Source organism: Phocoena sinus, chromosome 5 (genome assembly GCF_008692025.1).
Source record: "Phocoena sinus isolate mPhoSin1 chromosome 5, mPhoSin1.pri, whole genome shotgun sequence".
Classification (NCBI taxonomy): Eukaryota; Metazoa; Chordata; class Mammalia; order Artiodactyla; family Phocoenidae; genus Phocoena; species Phocoena sinus.
Genome location: NC_045767.1, coordinates 104,101,253 through 104,125,092, shown reverse-complemented (window position 1 = coordinate 104,125,092; position 23,840 = coordinate 104,101,253). Strand labels below are relative to the sequence as shown.

The following is a 23,840-nucleotide window of genomic DNA, read 5'->3' as shown; positions in this document are numbered from 1 at the left end:
CTAGAATTATGAATTACTAATTGGCTATAATAGGCAGTGATTTGAAGTAGAACTTCTTAGTCACTGATTAGTTAAAACAATGAACACCAGCAAAACCTATTTTTAACACCTCAGTGTGTGTCACCCGGTATTCTTTGTCCAACAGAACTGTACCTTTAAATACAGCTAATGCCAGATGGTCTCCTCAATAACAAAACAGCAGGAGGCAACATATTAATGCTACTCAACAAGCAAGTCTGCAGACACTCAACCAATGAAATTAGTCTTCAGTTGCTAAGCCTTTCTGTCACCATGGCAACACCTAGTTCAGAAAAAATATTGGATTTTCAAGATAAATGGGCCACCCGTCTTAAAACTCCAGTATCCTCCAAGCTTATGATCAGATACTTCAGCTAAAAGAACTGCCTAGATCTTCTCATCTCAAAACAGGTCTACCTATGAAAAGCCATTTGCCCTTCTATTTAAAAATATTTATGTACATTCAGTTTCTAACTTTATTGACTTCCTAGATAAACACACTCCATTTAAAGGGGTGTGTGTATGTGCATATACTTGCAGGCTAACAGTTCTAAATATAATGACAAATGTTACTGTCTTAGAAATTTTTCACCAGTACATACTCTTATCAGTCTGTTATTATATCTGACTCAAGAGAATAATCAAAAAAATAATGTGGAAAGACCAGAATGACATTCGTATCGTTACCTAAGATACCTAATATGAATGTTCAAAGTAACAATTAAATCTTACTTTTAATACAGCCTCATTTTTAAGTTGAAATGATCATTTTCCCCAAGGGAGATGATCTTGTTTTACCTCATGAAAATGCAGGGTATCTGAAATAATGTTTGGAAATATATTGTAGAATCAAGATATGATGGGGGGGGTGGAAAGGAGGCTTACTTTGGAAGCAAGGAGACAGGGTATCTTAGAACATGGCAGCAGCTCCCACTCAAATCACATGGTAAGAAGAATTCTCCAAAAAGGAAAGGGAGAAAGGCAAGAAGAAAGGAGACAATTCAGAAGAAGGAAAGGGGATGAAGCAAATGGTATCTGATGCACTGATTTTTTGTATTTATTTAACAGTGTAGCTATATATAAATATATTTTTCGTATCTTGGTTTTGCCACTTATAAGCCCATGATCTCTCAGGTAAGGGAACAAATCACTTATCTCTCTGTGCTTCAGCTTCCTAATTTATAGAATAGGGTTAATAATAGTATCAACTCCATAGGGGTTGAGGATTAGATGAGTTAAACCTTTAAACAGTACTTGACAAATACTAAGCATTATTTAAGTATGAGGGAGAAAAAGTATACTCGTTTTATTTTCACAACATTTAAATACGCTTGTTTAGCCTTTCTATTTCATGGTTAAACTTTATTTTCTACCTTACTCATACTTGTGTGTGTGTGTGTGTGTGTGTGTGTGTGTGTGTGTTAGGTCTTCGTTTCTGTGCGAGGGCTTTCTCTAGTTGCGGCGAGCGGGGGCCACTCTTCATCGCGGTGTGCGGGCCTCTCACTATCGCGGCCTCTCTTGTTGCGGAGCACAGGCTCCAGACGCGCAGGCTCAGTAGTTGTGGCTCACGGGCCTAGTAGCTCCGCGGCATGTGGGATCTTCCCAGACCAGGACTCAAATCCGTGTCCCCTGCATTGGCAGGCAGATTCTCAACCACTGAGCCACCAGGGAAGCCCTTGAACAATAATTTAAGGAGGCACTTTATTCCAGGTATAGTTCCTATACATATTTATTCTTTTAATATAGGCTGTTTGTTAGATATGTAATATATCAATAATTCTTATACCATAGTAATGTTTTATAAAGGATTCACAAATATGGAAAGGAAGTTCTTTAAGAAACTGTATGCTGATTGTTGGTTTGGAAAAATTCTGAACAAATACATAATCCTCTTTAGCACAAATAACTTCTTTAACATTAAAATTTAATGCAGACACATGAACAGGTCAACATGAGCACTATTTTCCTGAAAGGAAACCTCACCCAATTTAAGTTATTTATACTCCATGCCCCTAATCTCCAACATATAATTCATTCTGCTTGGCGCACACGAACCTCGAATTGGCTTACAAACCATAACCTAAAGGCTCTCTCCCAGTGTTTACATTCTCCTGGGATCAGGATTCCAATTTGGAATACACAACTCAGGAATGTGGGATTTCACTGTAAATGGTCAGTGAGATGGGGGATGTCTGGCTGACATTCCAAAAAAATTGCCTTTATGTCTTCTAGGAAGCACTATGGTATAGTATATATCTGATCTTTATTAATAAGGTTAATAAGTTCTTGTTTTGTAACTTCTCTGTAACTGTCCTTCCTTGGACAACCTCTGGTTTTGCCAATCTTGAAGCAAGATTAAGTATTTCATCCCATCTCCCAAAGCAATCTACCACACAAAGCATCACAGAGCATAGAAGATTCTGTGACGTCACCATTCAACATGTCTGTTATCCCCAAAGTTCTTGTAAGCCACCAGCCATTAAGTCTTTTTCTCCCTCTCTGACTGTCCACCCAGCCTCTGAAAATATGCCTCTTCTTTTTATTCAATATTTTTATGTAGGGGGACCTTGAAGATGGCGGAAGAGTAAGACGCGGAGATCGCCTTCCTCCCCACGGATACACCAGAAATACATCCACACGTGGAACAACTCCTACAGAACTCCTACTGAAGGCTGGCAGAAGACCTCAGACCTCCCAAAAGGCAAGAAACTCCCCACGTACCTGGGTAGGGCAAAAGAAAAAACAGAGACAAAAGAATAAGGACGGCACCTGCACCAGTGGGAGGGAGCTGTGAAGGAGGAAAAGTTTCCACACACTAGGAAGCCCCTCCGCGGGCGGAGACTGCGGGAGGCAGAGGGGGGAGTTTCGGGACCGCGGAGTAGTGCACAGCGACGGGTGCGGAGGGCAAAGCGGGGAGATTCCTGCACAGACGATCGGTGCCGACCAGCACTCACCAACCCGAGAGGCTTGCTGCTCACCCACCGGGGCGGGCGGGGCTGCGAGCTGAGGCTCGGGTTTTGGTTTTGGACGGAGCTCAGGGAGAGGACTGGGGTTGGCGGCTTGAACATAGCCTGAAGGGGTTAGTGCACCACGACTAGCCGGGAGGGAGTTCGGGGAAAAGCCTGCACCGGCCGAAGAGGCAAGAGACTTTTTCTTCCCTCTTTGTCTCCTGGTGCGCGAGGAGAGAGGTTTAAGAGCGCTGCTTAAAGGAACTCCAGAGACGGGCGCGAGCCGCGGCTAAAAGCGCGAACCCCAGAGACGGGCGCGAGCCGCGGCTGAGGGCGCGAGCCCCCGAGACGGGCGCGAGCCGCGGCTGAAAGCGCAAACCCCAGAGACGGGCGCGAGCCGCGGCTGAGGGCGCGAGCCCCCGAGACGGGCGCGAGCCGCGGCTGAAAGCGCAAACCCCAGAGACGGGCGCGAGCCGCGGCTAAAACCGCGGACCCCAGAGACGGGCGGGAGACGCTAAGGCTGCTGCTGCCGCCACCAAGGGGCCTGTGTGCGAGCACAGGTCACTCTCCACACCCCTCTTCCGCGGAGCCTGTGCAGCCCGCCACTGCCAGGTTCCCGGGATCCAGGGACAACTTCCCCGGGACAGCGCACGGCGGGCCTCAGGCTGGTGCAACGTCACGCCGGCCTCTGCCGCAACGTCACGCTGCCTCTGCCGCCGCAGGCCGGCCCCGCACGCAGTGCCCCTCCTTCCCCCATCCCCCAACCCCCGGCCTGAGTGAGCCGGAGGCCCCGAATCGGCGGCTCCTTTAACCCCGTCCTGTCTGAGCGAAAAAACAGACGCCCTCCAGCGACCTACACGCAGAGGCAGGGCCAAATCCAAAGCTGAGCTCCTGTGAGCTGTGAAAACAAAGAAGAGAAAGGGAAATCTCTCCCAGCAGCCACAGAAGCAGCGGATTAAAGCTCCACAATCAACTTGATATACCCTGCATCTGTGGAATACCTGAATAGACAAGGAATGATCCCAAATTGAAGAGGTGGAATTTAGGAGCGAAATCTATGATTTTTTTCCCTTTTCCTCTTTTTGTGAAGGTGTACGTGTATGCTCCTGTGTGACATCTAGTCTGTATACTCTAGCTTCCACCATTTGTCCTAGGGCTCTATCCGTCCATGACTATTTTTTTAAAAACTCTTTTTCTTAATAATTAAGTTTAATTGTAATAACTTTATTATACTTTACCTTCGTTCTTTCTTTCTTTCCTTCCTTCCTTCCCTCCTTTAGACAACGAATCACCCCAAATTGAGGAGGTGGTCTCAGGGAGCAGGATTTATGATTTTTCCCCCTTTACCTCTTTTTGTGAAGGTGTATGTGTATGCTTCTGTGTAAGATTTTCTCTGTATAGCTTTGCTTCCAACATTTGTCCTAAGGTTCTATCCGTCCCTTTTTTTTTTTCTAAATATTTTTTAATTCAATAACTGTATTATACTTTATTTTATTTTTACTGTATCATCTTTCTTTCTGGCTTTTTTTCCTTCTTTCCCTCCTTCCTTCCTTCCTCCCTCCCTCCCTCCTTTCTTTCCTTCTTTGCTTCTTTCTTCCTTCCTTCCTTTCCTCCTTTCCTTCTTTCTTTCCTCATACTTCTACTAATTCTCTCTACTTTTTCTCCCTTTTATTCTGAGCCGTGTGGATGAAAGGCTCTTGGTGCTCCAGCCAGGAGTCAGGGCTCTGCCTCTGAGGTAGGAGAGCCAACTTCAGGTCACTGGTCAACAAGAGACCTCCCAGCTCCACATAATATTAAACAGCGGAAATCTCCCAGAGACCTCCATCTTAACACCAGCACCCAGCTTCACTCAACGGCCAGCAAGCCACAGTGCTGGACAACCTATGCCAAACAACTAGCAAAACAGGAACACAACCCCACCCATTAGCAGAGAGGCTGCCTAAAATCATAATAAGGCCACAGACACCCCAAAACACACCACCAGACGTGAACCTGCCCACTAGAGAGACAAGATCCAGCCTCATCCAGCACAACACAGGCACTAGTCCCCTCCACCAGGAAGCCTACACAACCCACTGAAACAACCTTAGCCACTGGAGACAGACATCAAAAACAACGGGAACTACGAACCTGCAGCCTGCAAAAAGGAGACCCCAAGCACAGTAAGATAAGCAAAATGAGAAGACAGAAAAACACACAGCAGATGAAGGAGCAAGATAAAAACCCACCAGACCTAACAAATGAAGAGGAAATAGGCAATCTACCTGAAAAAGAATTCAGAATAATCATAGTAAGGATGATCCGAAATCTTGGAAGTAGAATGGACAAAATGCAAGAAACAGTTAACAAGGACCTACAAGAACTAAAGATGAAACAAGCAACGATGAACAATGCAATAAATGAAATTAAAATCACTCTAGATAGGATCAATAGCAGAATAACTGAGGCAGAAGAACGGATAAGTGACCTGGAAGATAAAGTAGTGGAAATAACTACTGCAGAGCAGAATAAAGAAAAAAGAATGAAAAGAACTGAGGACAGTCTCAGAGACCTCTGGGACAACATGAAACGCACCAACATTCGAATTATAGGGGTTCCAGAAGAAGAAGAAAGAAAGAAAGGAACTGAGAAAATATTTGAAGAGATTATAGTTGAAAACTTCCCTAATATGGGAAAGGAAATAGTTAATCAAGTCCAGGAAGCACAGAGGGTCCCATACAGGATAAATACAAGGAGAAACACGCCAAGACACATATTAATCAAACTGTCAAAAATTAAATACAAAGAAAGCATATTAAAAGCAGCAAGGGAAAAACAACAAATAACACACAAGGGAATCCCCATAAGGTTAACAGCGGATCTCTCAGCAGAAACCCTACAAGCCAGAAGGGAGTGGCAGGACATACTGAAAGTGATGAAGGAGAATAGCCTGAAACCAAGACTACTCTACCCAGCAAGGATCTCATTCACATTTGATGGAGAAATTAAAACCTTTACAGACAAGCAAAAGCTGAGAGAGTTCAGCACCACCAAACCAGCTTTACAACAAATGCTAAAGGAACTTCTCTAGACACGAAACACAAGAGAAGGAAATGACCTATAGTAGCGAACCCAAAACAATATATAAAATGGAAATAGGAACATACATATCAATAATTACCTTAAATGTAAATGGACTAAATGCTCCCACCAAAAGACACAGATTGGCTGAATGGATACAAAAACAAGACCCTTATATATGCTGTCTACAAGAGACCCACTTCAGAACTAGAGACACATACAGACTGAAAGTAAGGGGATGGAAAAAGATATTCCATGCAAATGGAAACCAAAAGAAAGCTGGAGTAGCAATTCTCATATCAGACAAAATAGACTTTAAAATAAGGACTATTAAAAGGGACAAAGAAGGACACTACATAATGATCAAGGGATCGATCCAAGAAGAAGATATAACAATTGTAAATATTTATGCACCCAACATAGGAGCACCTCAATACATAAGGCAAATACTAACAACCATAAAAGGGGAGATCAACAGTAACACATTCATAGTAGGGGACTTTAACACCCCACTTTCACCCATGGACAGATCATCCAAAATGAAAATAAATAAGGAAACACAAGCTTTAAATGATACATTAAACAAGATGGACTTAATTGATATTTATAGGACACTCCATCCAAAAACAACAGAATACACATTTTTCTCAAGTGCTCATGGAACATTCTCCAGGATAGATCATATCTTGGGTCACAAATCAAGCCTTGGTAAATTTAAGAAAACTGAAATTGTATCAAGTATCTTTTCCGACCACAACGCCATGAGACTAGATATCAATTACAGGAAAAGATCTGTAAAAAATACAAACACATGGAGGCTAAACAATACACTACTTAATAATGAAGTGATCACTGAAGAAATCAAAGAGGAAATAAAAAAATACCTAGAAACAAATGACAATGGAGACACAACGACCCAAAACCTATGGGATGCAGCAAAAGCAGTTCTAAGGGGGAAGTTTATAGCAATACAAGCCCACCTTAAGAAGCAGGAAACATCTCGAATAAACAACCTAACCTTGCACCTCAAGCAATTAGAGAAAGAAGAACAAAAAAACACCAAAGCTAGCAGAAGGAAAGAAATCATAAAAATCAGATCAGAAATAAATGAAAAAGAAATGAAGGAAACGATAGCAAAGATCAATAAAACTAAAAGCTGGTTCTTTGAGAAGATAAACAAAATAGATAAACCACTAGCCAGACTCATCAAGAAAAAAAGGGAGAAGACTCAAATCAATAGAATTAGAAATGAAAAAGGAGAAGTAACAACTGACACTGCAGAAATAAAAAAAATCATGAGAGATTACTACAAGCAACTCTATGCCAATAAAAGGGACAATCTGGAAGAAATGGACAAATTCTTAGAAATGCACAACCTGCCAAGACTGAATCAGGAAGAAATAGAAAATATGAACAGACCAATCACAAGCACTGAAATTGAAACTGTGATTAAAAACCTTCCAACAAACAAAAGCCCAGGACCAGATGGCTTCACAGGTGAATTCTATCAAACGTTTAGAGAAGAGCTAACACCTATCCTTCTCAAACTCTTCCAAAATATAGCAGAGGGAGGAACACTCCCAAATTCCTTCTACGAAGCCACCATCACCTTGATACCAAAACCAGACAAGGATGTCACAAAGAAAGAAAACTACAGGCCAATATCACTGATGAACATAGATGCAAAAATCCTCAACAAAATACTAGCAAACAGAATCCAACAGCACATTAAAAGGATCATACACCATGATCAAGTGGGGTTTATTCCAGGAATGCAAGGATTCTTCAATATACGCAAATCTATCAATGTGATAAACTATATTAACAAATTGAAGGAGAAAAACCATATGATCATCTCAATAGATGCAGAGAAAGCTTTCGACAAAATTCAACACCCATTTATGATAAAAACCCTCCAGAAAGTAGGCATAGAGGGAACTTTCCTAAACATAATAAAAGCCATATATGACAAGCCCACAGCAAACATCATCCTCAATGGTGAAAAACTGAAAGCATTTCCACTAAAATCAGGAACAAGACAAGGTTGCCCACTCTCACCACTCTTATTCAACATAGTTTTGGAAGTTTTAGCCACAGCAATCAGAGAAGAAAAGGAAATAAAAGGAATCCAAATCGGAAAAGAAGAAGTAAAGCTGTCATTGTTTGCAGATGACATGATACTATACATAGAGAATCCTAAAGATGCTACCAGAAAACTACTAGAGCTAATCAATGAATTTGGTAAAGTAGCAGGATACAAAATTAATGCACAGAAATCTCTGGCATTCCTATATACTAATGATGAAAAATCTGAAAGTGAAATCAAGAAAACACTCCCATTTACCATTGCAACAAAAAGAATAAAATATCTAGGAATAAACCTACCTAAGGATACGAAAGACCTGTATGCAGAAAATTATAAGACACTGATGAAAGAAATTAAAGATGATACAAATAGATGGAGAGATATACCATGTTCTTGGATGGGAAGAATCAACATTGTGAAAATGACTCTACTACCCAAAGCAATCTACAGATTCAATGCAATCCCTATCAAACTACCACTGGCATTTTTCACAGAACTAGAACAAAAAATTTCGCAATTTGTATGGAAACACAAAAGACCCCGAATAGCCAAAGCAATCTTGAGAACGAAAAAAGGAGCTGGAGGAATAAGGCTCCCTGACTTCAGACTATATTACAAAGCAACAGTAATCAAGACAGTATGGTACTGGCACAAAAACAGAAAGATAGATCAGTGGAACAGGATAGAAAGCCCAGAGATAAACCCACGCACATATGGACACCTTATCTTTGATAAAGGAGGCAGGAATGTACAGTGGAGAAAGGACAGCCTCTTCAATAAATGGTGCTGGGAAAACTGGACAGGTACATGTAAAAGTATGAGATTAGATCACTCCCTAACACCATACACAAAAATAAGCTCAAAATGGATTAAAGACCTAAATGTAAGGCCAGAAACTATCAAACTCTTAGAAGAAAACATAGGAAGAACACTCTATGACATAAATCACAGCAAGATCCTTTCTGACCCACCTCCTAGAGTAATGGAAATAAAAACAAAAATAAACAAATGGGACCTAATGAAACTTCAAAGCTTTTTCACAGCAAAGGAAACCATAACCAAGACCAAAAGACAACCCTCAGAATGGGAGAAAACATTTGCAAATGAAGCAACTGACAAAGGATTAATCTCCAAAATTTACAAGCAGCTCATGCAGCTCAATAACAAAAATACAAACAACCCCATCCAAAAATGGGCAGAAGACCTAAATAGACATTTCTCCAAAGAAGATATACAGAATGCCAACAAACACATGAAAGAATGCTCAACATCATTAATCATTAGAGAAATGCAAATCAAAACTACAATGAGATATCATCTCACACCAGTCAGAATGGCCATCATCAAAAAATCAAGAAACAATAAATGCTGGAGAGGGTGTGGAGAAAAGGGGACACTCTTGCACTGCTGGTGGGAATGTGAATTGGTTCAGCCACTGTGGAGAACAGTATGGAGGTTCCTTAAAAAACTACAAATAGAATTACCATATGACCCAGCAATCCCACTACTTGGCATATACCCTGAGAAAACCAAAATTCAAAGAGAGTCATGTACCAAAATGTTCATTGCAGCTCTATTTACAATAGCCAGGACATGGAAACAACCTAAGCGCCCATCATCGGATGAATGGATAAAGAAGATGTGGCACATATACACAATGGAATATTACTCAGCCTTAAAAAGAAATGAAATTGAGCTATTTGTAATGAGATGGATAGACCTAGAATCTGTCATACAGAGTGAAGTAAGTCAGAAAGAAAAAGACAAATACCGTATGCTAACACATATATATGGAATTTAAGGGAAAAAAATGTCATGAAGAACCTAGGGGTAAGATAGGAATAAAGACGCAGACCTACTGGAGAACGGACTTGAGGATATGGGGAGGGGGAAGGGTGAGTTTTGACAGGGCGAGAGAGAGTCATGGACATATACACACTAACAAACGTAGTAAGGTAGATAGCTGGGGGGAAGCAGCCGCAAGGCACAGGGATATTAGCTCGGTGCTTTGTGACAGCCTGGAAGGGTGGGATGGGGAGAGTGGGAGGGAGGGAGACGCAAGAGGGAAGACATATGGGAACATATGTATATGTATAGCTGATTCACTTTGTTGTAAATCAGAAACTAACACACCATTGTAAAGCAATTATACCCCAATAAAGATGTTTAAAAAAAAAAAAAAATATTTTTATGTATTTAAACTAAGTTTAGCCCATTCCTGAGCCCTGAAGGCCCAGACCTCAAAAGAGTTCATCAGAACAGCCTTTCAACAAAAGCTTGTTTCTTCCTTGAGAGAGGATTCTACTGCCAAGAAAAATAATATTTTCTGTATATACTTACAGTATACTAAAGTGATTTACTTCAATCCTTTCTGGATTTTTTTGCCACTCAACATACTCTCCCGCCACCCAGGCCCGGTCCCTCCACCTGGAAACACCCATACCCATTACAGCACATAGGTCAGGAAACTGCTCTAAGATATTGAAAACACACTGATAAGTTACATTCCTGTACACTCCCTCACAGACTTCAGTCCACGTAAATAATTCATGACCCTCAAGGGCCACAGAAGTTATGTTTATCCCCCATCTGTATACATTGCTGTGAGGAATATTCTGAAAAGAATGCCCAACTTCCTGTATCAGGAAATGGGTTCTAGCCTCCTCCGAGGCTACACAAGCTCGAGCAGGTTGTTTAAAATCTCTCTGAAACAATTTATTCATCTATAAAAGTGTTCCTTCCAGCTAGGAAAAAAAAACTATAATTCAATGTTCACAGTTCTATGTAACATTAATGAAAACTGGGCTTAACACAAAGAGTGATTCAAAATAAATTTACCCTAATCAAAAATGTATACTTGGAAATTTTAAATAATAAACATTTCTGCATAGTGAATTTTTCTCCCAAAAGCATCCAACAAACTACATGGTCATATGTAAGTGTTAGACAAGAGCAGCTAGATGAATGCTCTGGAGTGGCTGCAGGGCATGGATGCAGCTATGGGCTGCATCTTCCTTCAATAACTCAGACTATAGCACTTTCTTGCTGTGGTTCTTATTTTTGTTAAATACAGTTTTTGAAATGCATAATCAAAACAGAACATGAATTGAGCAGTATATAACTGCTGGAAATTGACCTAATAAAATCAAAATTACTTGACATCTTTTTACTCCATGCCTTCAAGAGAGTGTTCAATAACAGCTACCTAGAGGGGAAAAGGAATTGTAATCAATTATTGCCTATTACAATATACATTATATGCTTCATATCATTATATGATATATATAGCCATATCATTATATATATATATATATATACACATATATATCTATCATAATCTCCATCCCAAATAGTTTTACCCTCATGATGAGGGAAATCAACCCTAAAGGACAACACCCTAAAAACTATATTCTAACAAGGTGGAAATTTCACATGTTAATGGAATGTAATTATCTGTCACAATACTTACTGAATATTGGTATGTCACCGCTATGGGGGATAGTGGAGAAAAAGACACAAGAAGCGTGAATGATCTTACACTGGCATAGAATGAAGTCCTCTCTTCTACTTTCCAGATGTGGTTCATCCTTTAAGACCTACTCAAGTCCCTGCCTCCTTCTGAAAGCCCTCCTTTGATGATCTCTCTCAACTTCCTGTGGAAATTGAATTAATATCTTCATCTTAAGTACTCTGTAAAATACTGTCGTTTGTTGCTCCTTTTGTAAGTATCTCTTCAATTTGCAAAATGTCACTAATATAGCAGGTACTTGGCAACTCTTGTGAAGTACATTTGAACTACAAATATAATAACACACACAGTAATGAAAGATGTACTTCGTTCTGACCTGCAGTACTCAAGAGTTTGATTTCTAAATGTGAACTGATTTAAAAGCATTTCTATCTGGTGTTTCCAAATGTCTAGTGAATGAATGACTTTAGTTTTCTTGGTGATTTGTCCAATTAGGGTGATTTATACCTGCAAGTTGTTAGTAGGGTCTAAAAATAATAAAGTGTTACTACCTTGGTCTGGGAACTGAGGACATCATGGAAAATGTGGTATGGGCTATAAAGGAGAGCCTTCTTGGCCTCTTGGAAATGCTGGTAGGGGTATGAATGTTTTGCTTATGCTACTGTCTTTACAGAGGCTATAAACACTTTACCTTTATTCTATAAGTTTGGGGAAAATACCAGCCAGTCTCACCCTCTGTACATTCATTTCAGAAACACATTCTCATTCATTCCCTCTCCCTGCGCTCACAGGTCATAGAATTACCGCTGCCAGCGATTCAGCTTCAATGTTAAAATAACAACAGCAACAATACAAGTTTTAAAACTATTCAGGAAAAATGCTTGATGTTCCTAAAAGTTACATGTCACTTTTAAAAATACAGTTTGTGCAAACTGAAGTAGAGTCCAAAGAGAAGGGGAAATGGTTTATTAGAACAATACCAGGTGCCCCCAACTCCCATCTATCCAGGAATTTGAATCAACTATGAAAAACACACCCAAAAATCTAGAAATAATGGAAAAGAAGTCTCAAAAATATTTAAAACACTTATCACATAGTTCATGGCTTTTACCACTCGTGCAGGGCCTAGCATTGTACTCAACATACAGCCCCCCATGTAGACACTGAAGTGAAATTAATATACTCTGTCAACGAAGTTTCTCCAGGCCAGTCCACAGGTACCAGTGAAGAGCAAATTAGGCACTAACGTGGGTTTGAGAGATACAGTAAGATTGTGTATAACTCACACATATGAACCAATCCCCTGTAGATGAGGGATGACTACACAGACTTAACCAAAATGTGCATATTTCAAGACTCACAAGATTCTCCAAAACATAAATAACAGCATAATAACACCATAAATATCAGCAATTTATGTAACTTTTCAGAGGGAATTAAGATCATTGTGACAAGATCTTTAAAAAACAAGAAAATCCACATTTCTAATTTTTCTTTTAAATACTTTTCAACAATAGGCAGACTCTTCCTGCATCTTTAAGTCCCCATAAAGGTAAATATTATCTAATCCCTCACCTGTGATAGGCATGAAAAAGCTGTTCATTTAGGACTAAACGAGGTTGTTTATGGGGAACCATCGAGTAAATGGCTGACAAATGAGCCAACACATGTCCCAGTGGGTTCATGACCCACATTTATCAGATGAAAGCCTCCCAGCTGATACCCAGACAATGACCCTTTCTTATTCTAATACCCACAGAAAAGGGGGAAGCAGAGGGGTACGGGGGAGAAGAACAGGCAGGGCCACATTCATCTGTTAGGGTCTCCAAACCCGCCTCAGTGGGTACCCAGTCAGAATCCTCGTGAAAGTAAAGGCAAATTTGGCCAAATATTTAAAATCCTGGTGGAATATCTGACCATACTTAAAGAAGGCAACAAGAGTCCAAGAAAACGTCCTGAAAGAAAAAAACTTTTGAGAAATGATTTTTTCCATATAAGCCACTTAGATAAAAGAGAAAATTCTTCAATTCCTGATAAAAGCTATAGAAAGAAGTAAAAACAATTAAATTGAAGGGGATTTTATAGATGCAAGTGAAATTTAAAATACTGTAAAATGACAGCTCCACTCATGATTATCCTGCTGTCAAGACTTAGACAAAACCTACCTGTCTATACAGTATTTCAGTCCATGTGTCAATATAGCATTAGTCACTATACATCTATAAAATATTCACATGAGAAATATCCACCTATATTTTATATTGCTTTAACATCTTCCAAAAACTGAATGTGACTCCAGAAAATACATTTAGCAAGCAATTTCTCTCTAAATATTTTGCTGTATAGGTTCTGCTGATTACGTAGAGTTAGTGCTGTTTCCAAAAGTACATTAACTTAATTCCCATGACGCTGATTATGTGCAGAATCTGGCCTGACATTTACTGAGTCCAATGAATAACACTGATTTTCTCCAATAAAATTTTAAAAAATTATGCTGAACAATGTCACGACTTGAGACAAATGGAACTATTCAATAGATCTGTTGTACTTTAAAATCAGATGTCCGACACCACACCTAAAACACAAAAAGGGCAAAAGACATTTTATTTTGCAAATGTCTAACATTCCCAGTAGTTTCACCTACAGATACTGTCTTTATATCTGCTATATCAAGAATAGTATAGGGAACTATTTGACCCTTACATCTATATGCAGCATATATTCTGTAGAATCAAGGGATATGTCCACTGGTTATAAAACACGTCAGTTAAGCTCAACATGCGAAAGAGTGAATCCAAGACCAGTACCCAAATACACATTTCAATATGCAAAGGAACTGCTTAAAAGGGTGACCGGCAGATAGAGTAAAATAGCATATACAGAGTGGGCATTTGTTAACTATTCCCTAAATTAAATTGACAGTACTAGCTATACTGACAAAACCCTACAGCTTCTTTTCCTCTTGGAAAGTCAATTTTAGCTTAGAATGATACACAGCAATTTTTATAAAGGTTATGAGAAAAGGTTGTTTTAAAAATTACCCCTTGGCTAGGAAAATAAAAATAACAGTATTCAGGACATTGGTCAGGGATGTGGTGGTCCAACCTGTATATTCAAGTTTTCCTACCCTGAACTCATGGTCAAAGCTTATGATTTGTACAAGTTGCTGAACTGAGCTCTAGAAACAAGATATTTCTTGGGAAAAAATTACAGAATGGCGGTGAAGGAAGATTTTCTGGTTTTGAATACTTTAGGCTATGCAGGAAGGGAAATTGTGTAGGCCCATTCTGGTGGCATCACTTTGGGATCTGAACATCTGAGTAGCTGCCTGCATGTGCAAATACATGAGATAATTGTTGCTTTTCCCTATTACCTTGACATGAATCACCACAGCAAGGGATTTTTTTAGAACCTGGATTTAAGTTAAAGGTCCCATTTAAAAAATAAGTAATCTGTATCCACTTTTAAAATAAACAGCTTCTGTTTGAACTCAAACACCTTTAAAGTGAATGGCATTATTATTATTGAACTATGATGCTCAGAGTGATTTCATAGTAAACAGATTTCTATTAAAAAAACAAAATATTTACCGGTAGTAGAAAGTTGTTTCAGGGTTTATTATCATAATTAACTTATTTATTTTTGTTTAAGAATCAACTTTGTAATTCTCTACATGAGCCACCTTAAAAGTTACTACGTAGGGACAGTTAAAGTTGTAGGTAAAGCATTGGAACATAGTAAGAGGTACTGGCAACACAGTCTCTTCTCTGAGGCCACATTGTATTAGAAAGAGCTGGCTGCTGGAAGGCCTACAAAACACCACATCCTGAATTTCAAAAGAAACATTTGCAGAGCAATGGACTGGCAGCAATTCCTGTAATTAATGAGATGGGAAGGAAAGAGCAAATTTAAACATGTCTCAAATTTGAGCTCATTTGACCCATCAGCTAACTTTCAGATAAATCTCCTCCTCTTCAGCATTTTCAAGTGCATGATTTGAATGCCATTTTCATGAGGGAAGGAAAGTTAAAACCTGGAGATGTGTATGGCTTCTATGTGTAAAACAGCCATACTAACGAATCAGAATAGATATCTTAAAAGCCAAAAATTTTACTAAGTGAATTTTTACTAATTATCTTCAGAACTTTTATTTAACGCTTAAAAAGCAGCTTAACTTTCTATCAATAAAATGTCTCAAGAGGAAAGAAGCCAAGAGGAAACGAGCCTCATACTACTTCACTTACAATAAACACACTCGAAAAGACGTGCAGTAGATGGATTTCTCCATTATGCAAAACCGAATGCATCACAACAAAATATAAGTGTTCACATAAGGAACTTCGATCCTTTCTTGATATCATGCTTCTGGCATACTAACATGTATTAACTCAACACCGAACTTCAACACAGCTTTGTTTTGTGATGCCCATTCTTGCCTGTTTGAGAAATTTCAATTATTCCACAAACATTCACTGAGTGGCTGCTATGTCCTAAGCATAGAACTAGACATTTGGGATAAAGAAATGCGCAAAATACAACTCCTGACCACAAGGATCTCACAGCTTACTGGGGGAACACGTATACCAACAACAGAAAATGCCATAATAGAGATAATAATAATTGTTGACATACTTACTTAAGAGCTTTACATTTACTACTTCATTTAATCATCACATTATTGTCATTTTGTAGGTGACGAATCTGGGGCTTTGAGAGAAGTTAAGTGACTTGCCCAAGAACATTGAGTTTAAAATAGGAAGCCCTGATCTAAACTCAGGTCCCCTGACATTGAAGCATATACTGTAAACCTTGATGCTACCTCACCTCTCTTCAAAGAACTGTGGAAACACAAAAAGACCCCAGTAGGGGTAAGGAAATTAGGGAGGGGTGAGAAAGGAGGTTTCGAAGATCTTTCACTTACATTGAGTCAGTAAAAGAATAAAGTAGTCAGGACCTGAGCAGTTTTATTATAAATTCTTCAGAAAAATAAGTTAGTTTGCCAAAGTAAATGCTGGAATTGCCCTAGATTTGTTTAGCTACCTGAAGATATAGTTCATCAAATAACGATGAACACTTACACTGTTTCCATTGAATGAAGCAAAATAAGATGTCAAGCTGAAGCAAAGCAGGAATGTCCTACATTTTAAAAATCGATAGAAGACAAACGTTTGTGAACGAGGAAACACTGACGATGAGAGGGTAGAAGTCCATCAGGGCCGCCTGCCGGGCTTGTGCAGATGGGCTTCCACTGGAACAGGTAAGCATCCAAGGTCTCCTGTGATGACACACCAAGGAGGCCCCCTCCCAATGATGAAAGCCAATGGAGCACACTCCAGACCAACTTCCAGTTGGGAAGAAACATTTTAACAAATTACCCCATGTTCTTAATAACTAGATGAAAGCAACTTCATTAAATTCTTTTCTATACTACTTTGGCCTCACAGCAGCCCTGTGAGGTTTGAGTTTTTAAAGTATTCCTATTTTATAGACAAGAAAAGGAGGTACACAGAAGTTAAAAGCATGAACCTACGTAACAATAAAACAATGGTAATGCATTTGTCACTTTAATCTTTCCAATCGAAAGCATCTGTCCTATGCCTCGTTGCCTCAAAAATCATGTTCTCAATTCAATAAGCATAACTTCAGAGCTTACTCTACATAAATCAATAAGTCAGCTGTTTATGGGCAAAAAAATGGAAAACATATATGCTCCCCACCCCAAAGAACTCCCTATTTGAGTGTCTCTGCTACAGAATTACCAAATCAATCCTTCAAAATATGATAATGAATAATAATGAGCTAGTGCTGTGCTTCTCTAACTAGTGCAATACCAGGTACAAAATAAGCTCCTTGGGGGATAAAAGGGAGTTCCATGCTGAAAAAGATTGGAAAATACTGTACAGCAAACATCTAAGTTGGAGGTTTGAAACATATATTAGCATATTAAAGGCTCTGATAAGTCTTGCAATATATAAACCTGTTTATCTTTGTTTACTTAATCCTTCTCAAACCAAACTGAACTAATGTCCATCGAATACACTTTGGGAAAAGCTGGTTTATGTATCACCGCTTCTTACTGGAGCTGTTTTTGTATTTGTCAAAAATATCTTTCCCAAAGAACGGTAAAGGTGGGTGGGTATTGGAATATCCTCTGTGCTACACAGTGAGGGAGATGCGGGCAGATGATTCCTTTGCCACCTCTCAAATCAGTTTCCATAGAAAGACACTTATTTTGTCTGAGTACAGGATATAATGTTAGGGGCCAGCTCAATTTCCTCTCTTCCTTTAGCCAATCACAAGTCAATCAAGTACATTATTTCTGGCAAGAGCTACATTGACTCACTTGGGTCTAAAAATAACTCTTGACCACATGTGGTATATCTAGATCCTTCTCCAGAATCTAATGTCAATATTCACCAGTTTTAAGGTGCTACTCAGTTGTAATCATTGCCCACTAATTCACACTAATCTGGTATTAAAAGAGGCCATACGAAATAACCAAAACCCCACTTTTTTTTTTTTTGAGTTGTATAGAAATTTTGCCAGCATTTAGTGTTGCTCACGATATTTGGCAAATGCACACTGGCATTCATACACTTTAAATGTGAACATATTTGGGGAGGAACAAGTCCAAAATAATCATTCCAGCCTTTGAGAGAGGAAAATCTATGCCCTAAAGAATGTTTCTAAGATAACATTTTAGCTATAAATCAGATTTTCTCCCCAAGAGCAATCTTAAACTACACGTGAAAGAATTAGTGTTTTAAACAAACTAATCTTAACTCACGTTTAACCCTAGGAGGAGTGGTCTGGGAATACAGATTCTATTGCTTAGACATAAATTAAGAAAGGCTTCTTTTATGAGTACTGCAATAATTGCTATGCATGCCTAGGAGCACATATATTTGGGTTTGAGAACATGAGTCCCTATGTGTAGAAACATTTTAAATGTATAAAATATAAGCAAACAGAAAGAAAAACGGGAAACATGATCAGGCTTGGCAGGTATCACACCTCATGGGAACATACCCAAGAGCAGAGACTCAATCTTAGCCAAGGCTCCATCCCAGCCCCATGTCTGGTGTCCAGATTCATGATGTGTGAGGAGATGAGACTGGGGCCAAGACCACGCGCAGTTCTTCTGAGAATGGCTGAGACCCACCACCCTCCTCCAGTAGATTTGTGCAGGCCTCCAAAGTGATCAAAATGAAAACTGAGACCCAACGTCCAGCTGGTCAGGAATCAAGCAGACAGAATAGGTATGGATATTCCTCCCTGACCAATTCCAAATAGAATTTTCTTTCCCTTTTGATGAATTCAAATGTGGGATATCTGAGAGAATTGATCACTTTCAGGAGATCAGTTCAAATTCAGCCCATGGCCTGGTACCAAACAAGTCCAATGATCACTTTTTTCTGCTCAGGAAGGGAGCTGGTGGGATCCAGGAACTCCCTCTGTCCATAATCTGCAAATCTAACCACATCAACTTCTACCACAGGGAAAGACTTGATGTATATGTTGTTTTGTTTGGGGAGAGTTTTTCTATTATTATAAATACTTAGACGTTAGCTCTATTTTTTTAAAGTTCAGAAAAAGAATTTAGACTAAGAGGACTAACAAACCTGACACTTCTCTCTTGTTGGAGGATAAAATGAACACGGGCAACTTGATCAAAGTTTTAGTCAAGTAAATGAACTTGTTAAGCTAAATATTATTTCTGAATAGCATCATCAGAAACATTATTTTAACCTTCCCCAAAACACTTATAATGTGAAAACAGTGAAGACAGTTGCCCTCTTTCAAAAGCAGGGGCTCTGTTAAAACATACATCTATATGAGCTACACTGGAATTGGTAAATTTCACTAATCTGTACATTCCTGCCTTCTTGTCATCTATTCTTCAATAACCAAATGCCCTGACCTAAGGTTCGCAGCCTCCTTTCTCTGGGCCCCCCACTCCCTTCTTGCAGCACTGACCACCTTGACACTGTCCTCCAACCTCCCAATTCTCAATCCCCCACAGGGCAAGGACCATCCTGTGTATCACTGCACAGCCCATACGACTTGCCTCATCTACAGTGTGTGGGTGGTTCAAAACACACTGATTGCATCCATTTCTATCTCAAAATAAGTATGGAAATTCCCTTCTCATTTCTTAAAATATTTTAATCTAAAAATGAATATGAAGGCCATTTAAGAATGGTGAATACTTTCCTTCATTCAAAACTTCCTAAAAAGTTAATCCCCACAAGTGCTATCAAACTCATATACTGATCAGATCTCTGCATTCACTAATGTTAAAAACAAGACAATAGGCCCCAAATGGAGTCACTTATGCTAAGTCCCACATCACCAAACTGAAACTTAATTACAGTTTTGGCTCTCCCAGAAATGGAATCTTAAACCAGTCAATCAGGAACCCTGTGATCAGCACAAGTGAGGTAATCAAGGACCCCTGCCATTCCCTAAAAGAAAGTAATCTTGTGATAACCAACCCATCTTTTGCCTAGTGTAACCTCCTTGTTCCTGCTCCCTTCTGCCTATAAAAGTCTTTCATTTTGCACAGATCTTAGAACACCTTTCTATCTGCTAGACTGAATGACGTTTAATTCATGAATCACTGAATAAAGTCAATAAGATCTTTAAAATTTACCCAGTTGAATTTTTTTTAACACTAGTTCCCTGAAGTTTACCAACCTGCTCAGCTCCTCTAAAAAGGTGGTGGAGGGGGAAATCACCCTGTAGTTTTTTAGTGTTTGCTCATAATAGTTTACTTCAACCTTTAAAAATACAATGGGTAGACATTTTGTATTCTATTTATTAAGTAATACCATGAACTTAGTTCCCCTCATTTAACATGTAAACGCTTCTTTGTCCACCTTCTTAAAATGAATTTAATTGGTGTATTTTGTGTTTAAAAGGAATAAAACATTGAAGGCATTGTGTTATTCAGCAAATGACTGATTCATTTTTTCCCTAATGTGACCTGAGTGTCTGCTATGTGCCAGACCCGGCCTGGGTGCTGGAGATACAGCCCTACCTCATGGAGCCTGTAGTCTGAGAGGGATCTGCAGATCTTGACAGACTATACATTCCGGATATTTAAGCAAAAAAATTATGGTTTTCATTTTCAAAAGCATATCGCATTCTAACAGTAATATCACTTTACAATTTTGTTTCTAAACTTGAAGCAAGACAACAAAAAGTTAACGTTCGCTTTCATATAATCTCTTTAAAAAACAACAAAATGTGAGGAGCAACCTACAACAGAATAACAAAAGGTTCTAATAAAGTAGGCAGGAGAATCACAAATATTTAGATTCTCTTTATCTAAGCCTAGGATGTCTTGACTTTGATTATCTGAAATAACTGAAAATGAGTTGTCACATTTAAAATTTTTCTTTATCTTTAGATACAAACACGAAAGTAATTTTCCAAATTTCCAATTCTACATGCTGAATCCTGCTAGAGAGCATTACTGAAAATGTTTTCTAGGATCTGATTTTAGGGTTTTGACTGCAAAATTACACATTTTTGTATACATTATTTGAAGATAAGAGATATTTCCCATTTGAAGATTTATTATTTATCAACCCATACTATTTCCATTTCAAGATCCAAGTGTCTCCATCGATCACCTATTTTCATCCCTTCTCAGTTTATAAATATCATTGTAAAACTATCCTGGCGCTACACTGAGAATTTTTACCTGTTTTCTTGCTTTCTTTGTCATTAAAAACAAAAAAACAAGCATCCCATGCTCATGTCATTAGCCCAGATAACTTCAACAGTACCTTTATGATCATAAGACATAAGACCAGGCCTTAAGAGTTATATCATTTCCAAAAAGCAATGAAAAAGAAGCACCAAGAACATTTTTTAAAATACCTCTTTATTAATACCAAATGCATAACATTTAACATAAGTTAAAACGTGCCCTGACACACTCAGGAGGAAGATGCATAAGATGGCTATATGGAAACATCTGTTGGAATAAGATCCTGGTCACAAACTACTCATCTCCAAGGGCTATAGCAGAGAAAATGGAATATTCCTTTTTCCTTAGAAAAACTGTGTGCAGTTTCAAGATCGGAATGCCTTCCAGAGGCCACTTTCTCACCCTCTACCACCCAGTGTTGCCAAGATCCTTAACATTCCCTGAGTATCCCAGCAGCGCGTGTACCTAATGCGCACATACAGGTAGAGGCGGGTACGTAGAGTCATCAGCACCAATAAACTGGAAATTAGGAAACAAATGATAATTGACTTTTCTCATTTCCTCCAAGCTCCTGCCTTCTGCACCTTATCGTTCTACTCCTGTCTGCAAGGAAGGACGACCTCCTTGCAGAGGCCTCGAAGTTATTCCCTGCGGTCTTCGGTACAGCGAAGTGGGGGTGACAGCGGGTTTGCAGGCGCGCATATTTACTCGCTGCGCTCCTACCTCCATCCTCCGCAGCCCCTCGGGCCTGTGCTCACCCAAGGGGAGCCTAGAGGCTGGGGAGGGCGGCTGGCCGAGACTAGGTGACGGCAATCCCCATCGCCATCCCTCCCTCCACGTCCCATCTTCCACCCCGGGTGCCCCTCTCCCTCCTCCCCCACCGCCAGCCCACCCAGCGCGGCGCCCTTACCCGGCTCGTGGACGCCGGGGCTGTCGGACAGCTCGAGCACCAGCAGCTCGCGGCCCTCGAAGCTGCGCCCCACCGTGTAGATCCTGCTGACCGCGGCGCACTGCAGCCACACGGACACCAACGCCTCGCGCAGCTCGGGGTAGCGGTGGTACTCGAAGGGGATGCCGTCCTCCTGAGGCCGCCGGCGCCGCCTCGCGCCCGCAGGGGGCCCTCCGGGCCCCCGGGCCTCGGCGCCCAGCAGCCACGCACAGGCCGCCAGCGCCCCGCACAGCACCAGCAGCGCGCGGCCCCCTCGCCCGGCCATCGCGCCACGCGTCTCCCGTGCGGCCTCCTGTGTGCCCGGCGCCTCGGGGCGCACAGCCCGCGGGTCCCCTTGCCTCGCCTCCCGGCGGCCTGGAGCAGGCAGCGGAGGGAAGACCCGAGTAGCGAGCGCGGAGCCTGAGCGGAGCGCAGGACGCACCGCCGCCGAGCGCGGGACGAAGGGGAGGTGGCGCGGAGCCGGGCGGGGCGCGCGAGCGCGCGGGCGGGGCGGGGCGGGGCGGCGCCGCGGGCCGGATTTGCGGATAACCGGGGGCAGCTGCGCGATTTGCGGGCTCGGAGCTACGTCAGAGCCAAATGGCGCCGGAACGACCCAGGTGGGATGACAGCTAAGGTTGGGTCTGGATATGTTGCTGTCATTGAGAGACCCGTGATACTGCCTATGGAAAAAACACTCTGGGATTGTTAGTGCAGTCTTTTAATGTGCCATCAATCCCAAGCCGACCAGGTTTCTATCTTGATGCTCCAAAAACTAGAGAATATTGTAGAAAAAAAGGACAAAAGAAGTATTGGCAGCCGCTTGCCTTCTCCCTGTGATGTGTGTTTAATAACTGTACTGATAGTCCAAACACAAACCCACGGGTTGGATGTTCATTGATTGCAAGGTCTGGCTGGAAAACAGAACACAATGCACTGTGACTCAGAGGTTTAAGAGACTAAAAATGCCTTCTATCAATTTGTAGATACTGTCTTTAATTGTATTTATGCACATTCCTGGATTCTTGGGGGGGGGGACGCACAAGTGAGATAATGTCATCTGCCAGTGCCTATGCCAACCCCCTTCTCTAACTCCTGTGGGAAAACAGAGTGCCGCTGGGGAGTGCTGGACAAGGGATTTAGTTTGATATTAAGGTTAAATCTTTCCAGAACAGCTTATCTGGGTGGTTCAGGCTCAGGGTCTCCTACCTGGTTGAAACTAAGATGTTGGCCAGGAGTGCAGTCATCTAAAAGGCTTGAATGGGGCTGGAGAGTCTTCATCCAAGAAAAAAATAAAAGATCAAATCCTGTTATAGAAAGAAAACTCTGATGGTGAAAGATAAGATCTCCATTCCCATAATTGTTGCAAAAGTATAAAATCATTTACAGCTTTAAATACCCAGCCTTTACACAGGATTTGTAGTCCTGGAACAACTCTGGAGCAGATGTTATTCTGAAGAGGTTGCCATTTGGATTAAAAAATAGCACAAATCTAAATAAATAAATAATCCATTGGGTATTTCAACCAAACAGTAAAACTGGACATCATGTGTGTGATTTTTCACGTTAGCCATTTTTTTTCTTACTCTTTCTCCACCTGTCTAACAGTGCAGTGC

At 40.5% G+C, this 23,840-nt stretch overlaps 1 protein-coding gene across 1 annotated transcript in view; it reads right to left on the bottom strand.

The window, feature by feature from the left end:
• The window catches only part of CPE (carboxypeptidase E), a 116,805-nt gene extending 94,116 nt beyond the window's left edge, over nt 1–22,689 (bottom strand). The window contains exon 1 of the mRNA XM_032633306.1: nt 22,210–22,689. Coding sequence (XP_032489197.1) covers nt 22,210–22,513 — 304 coding nt within the window. The 5' untranslated portion in view covers nt 22,514–22,689. The remainder of the gene's footprint in view (nt 1–22,209) is intronic.
• Between the last annotated feature and the right edge of the window lie 1,151 nt (nt 22,690–23,840).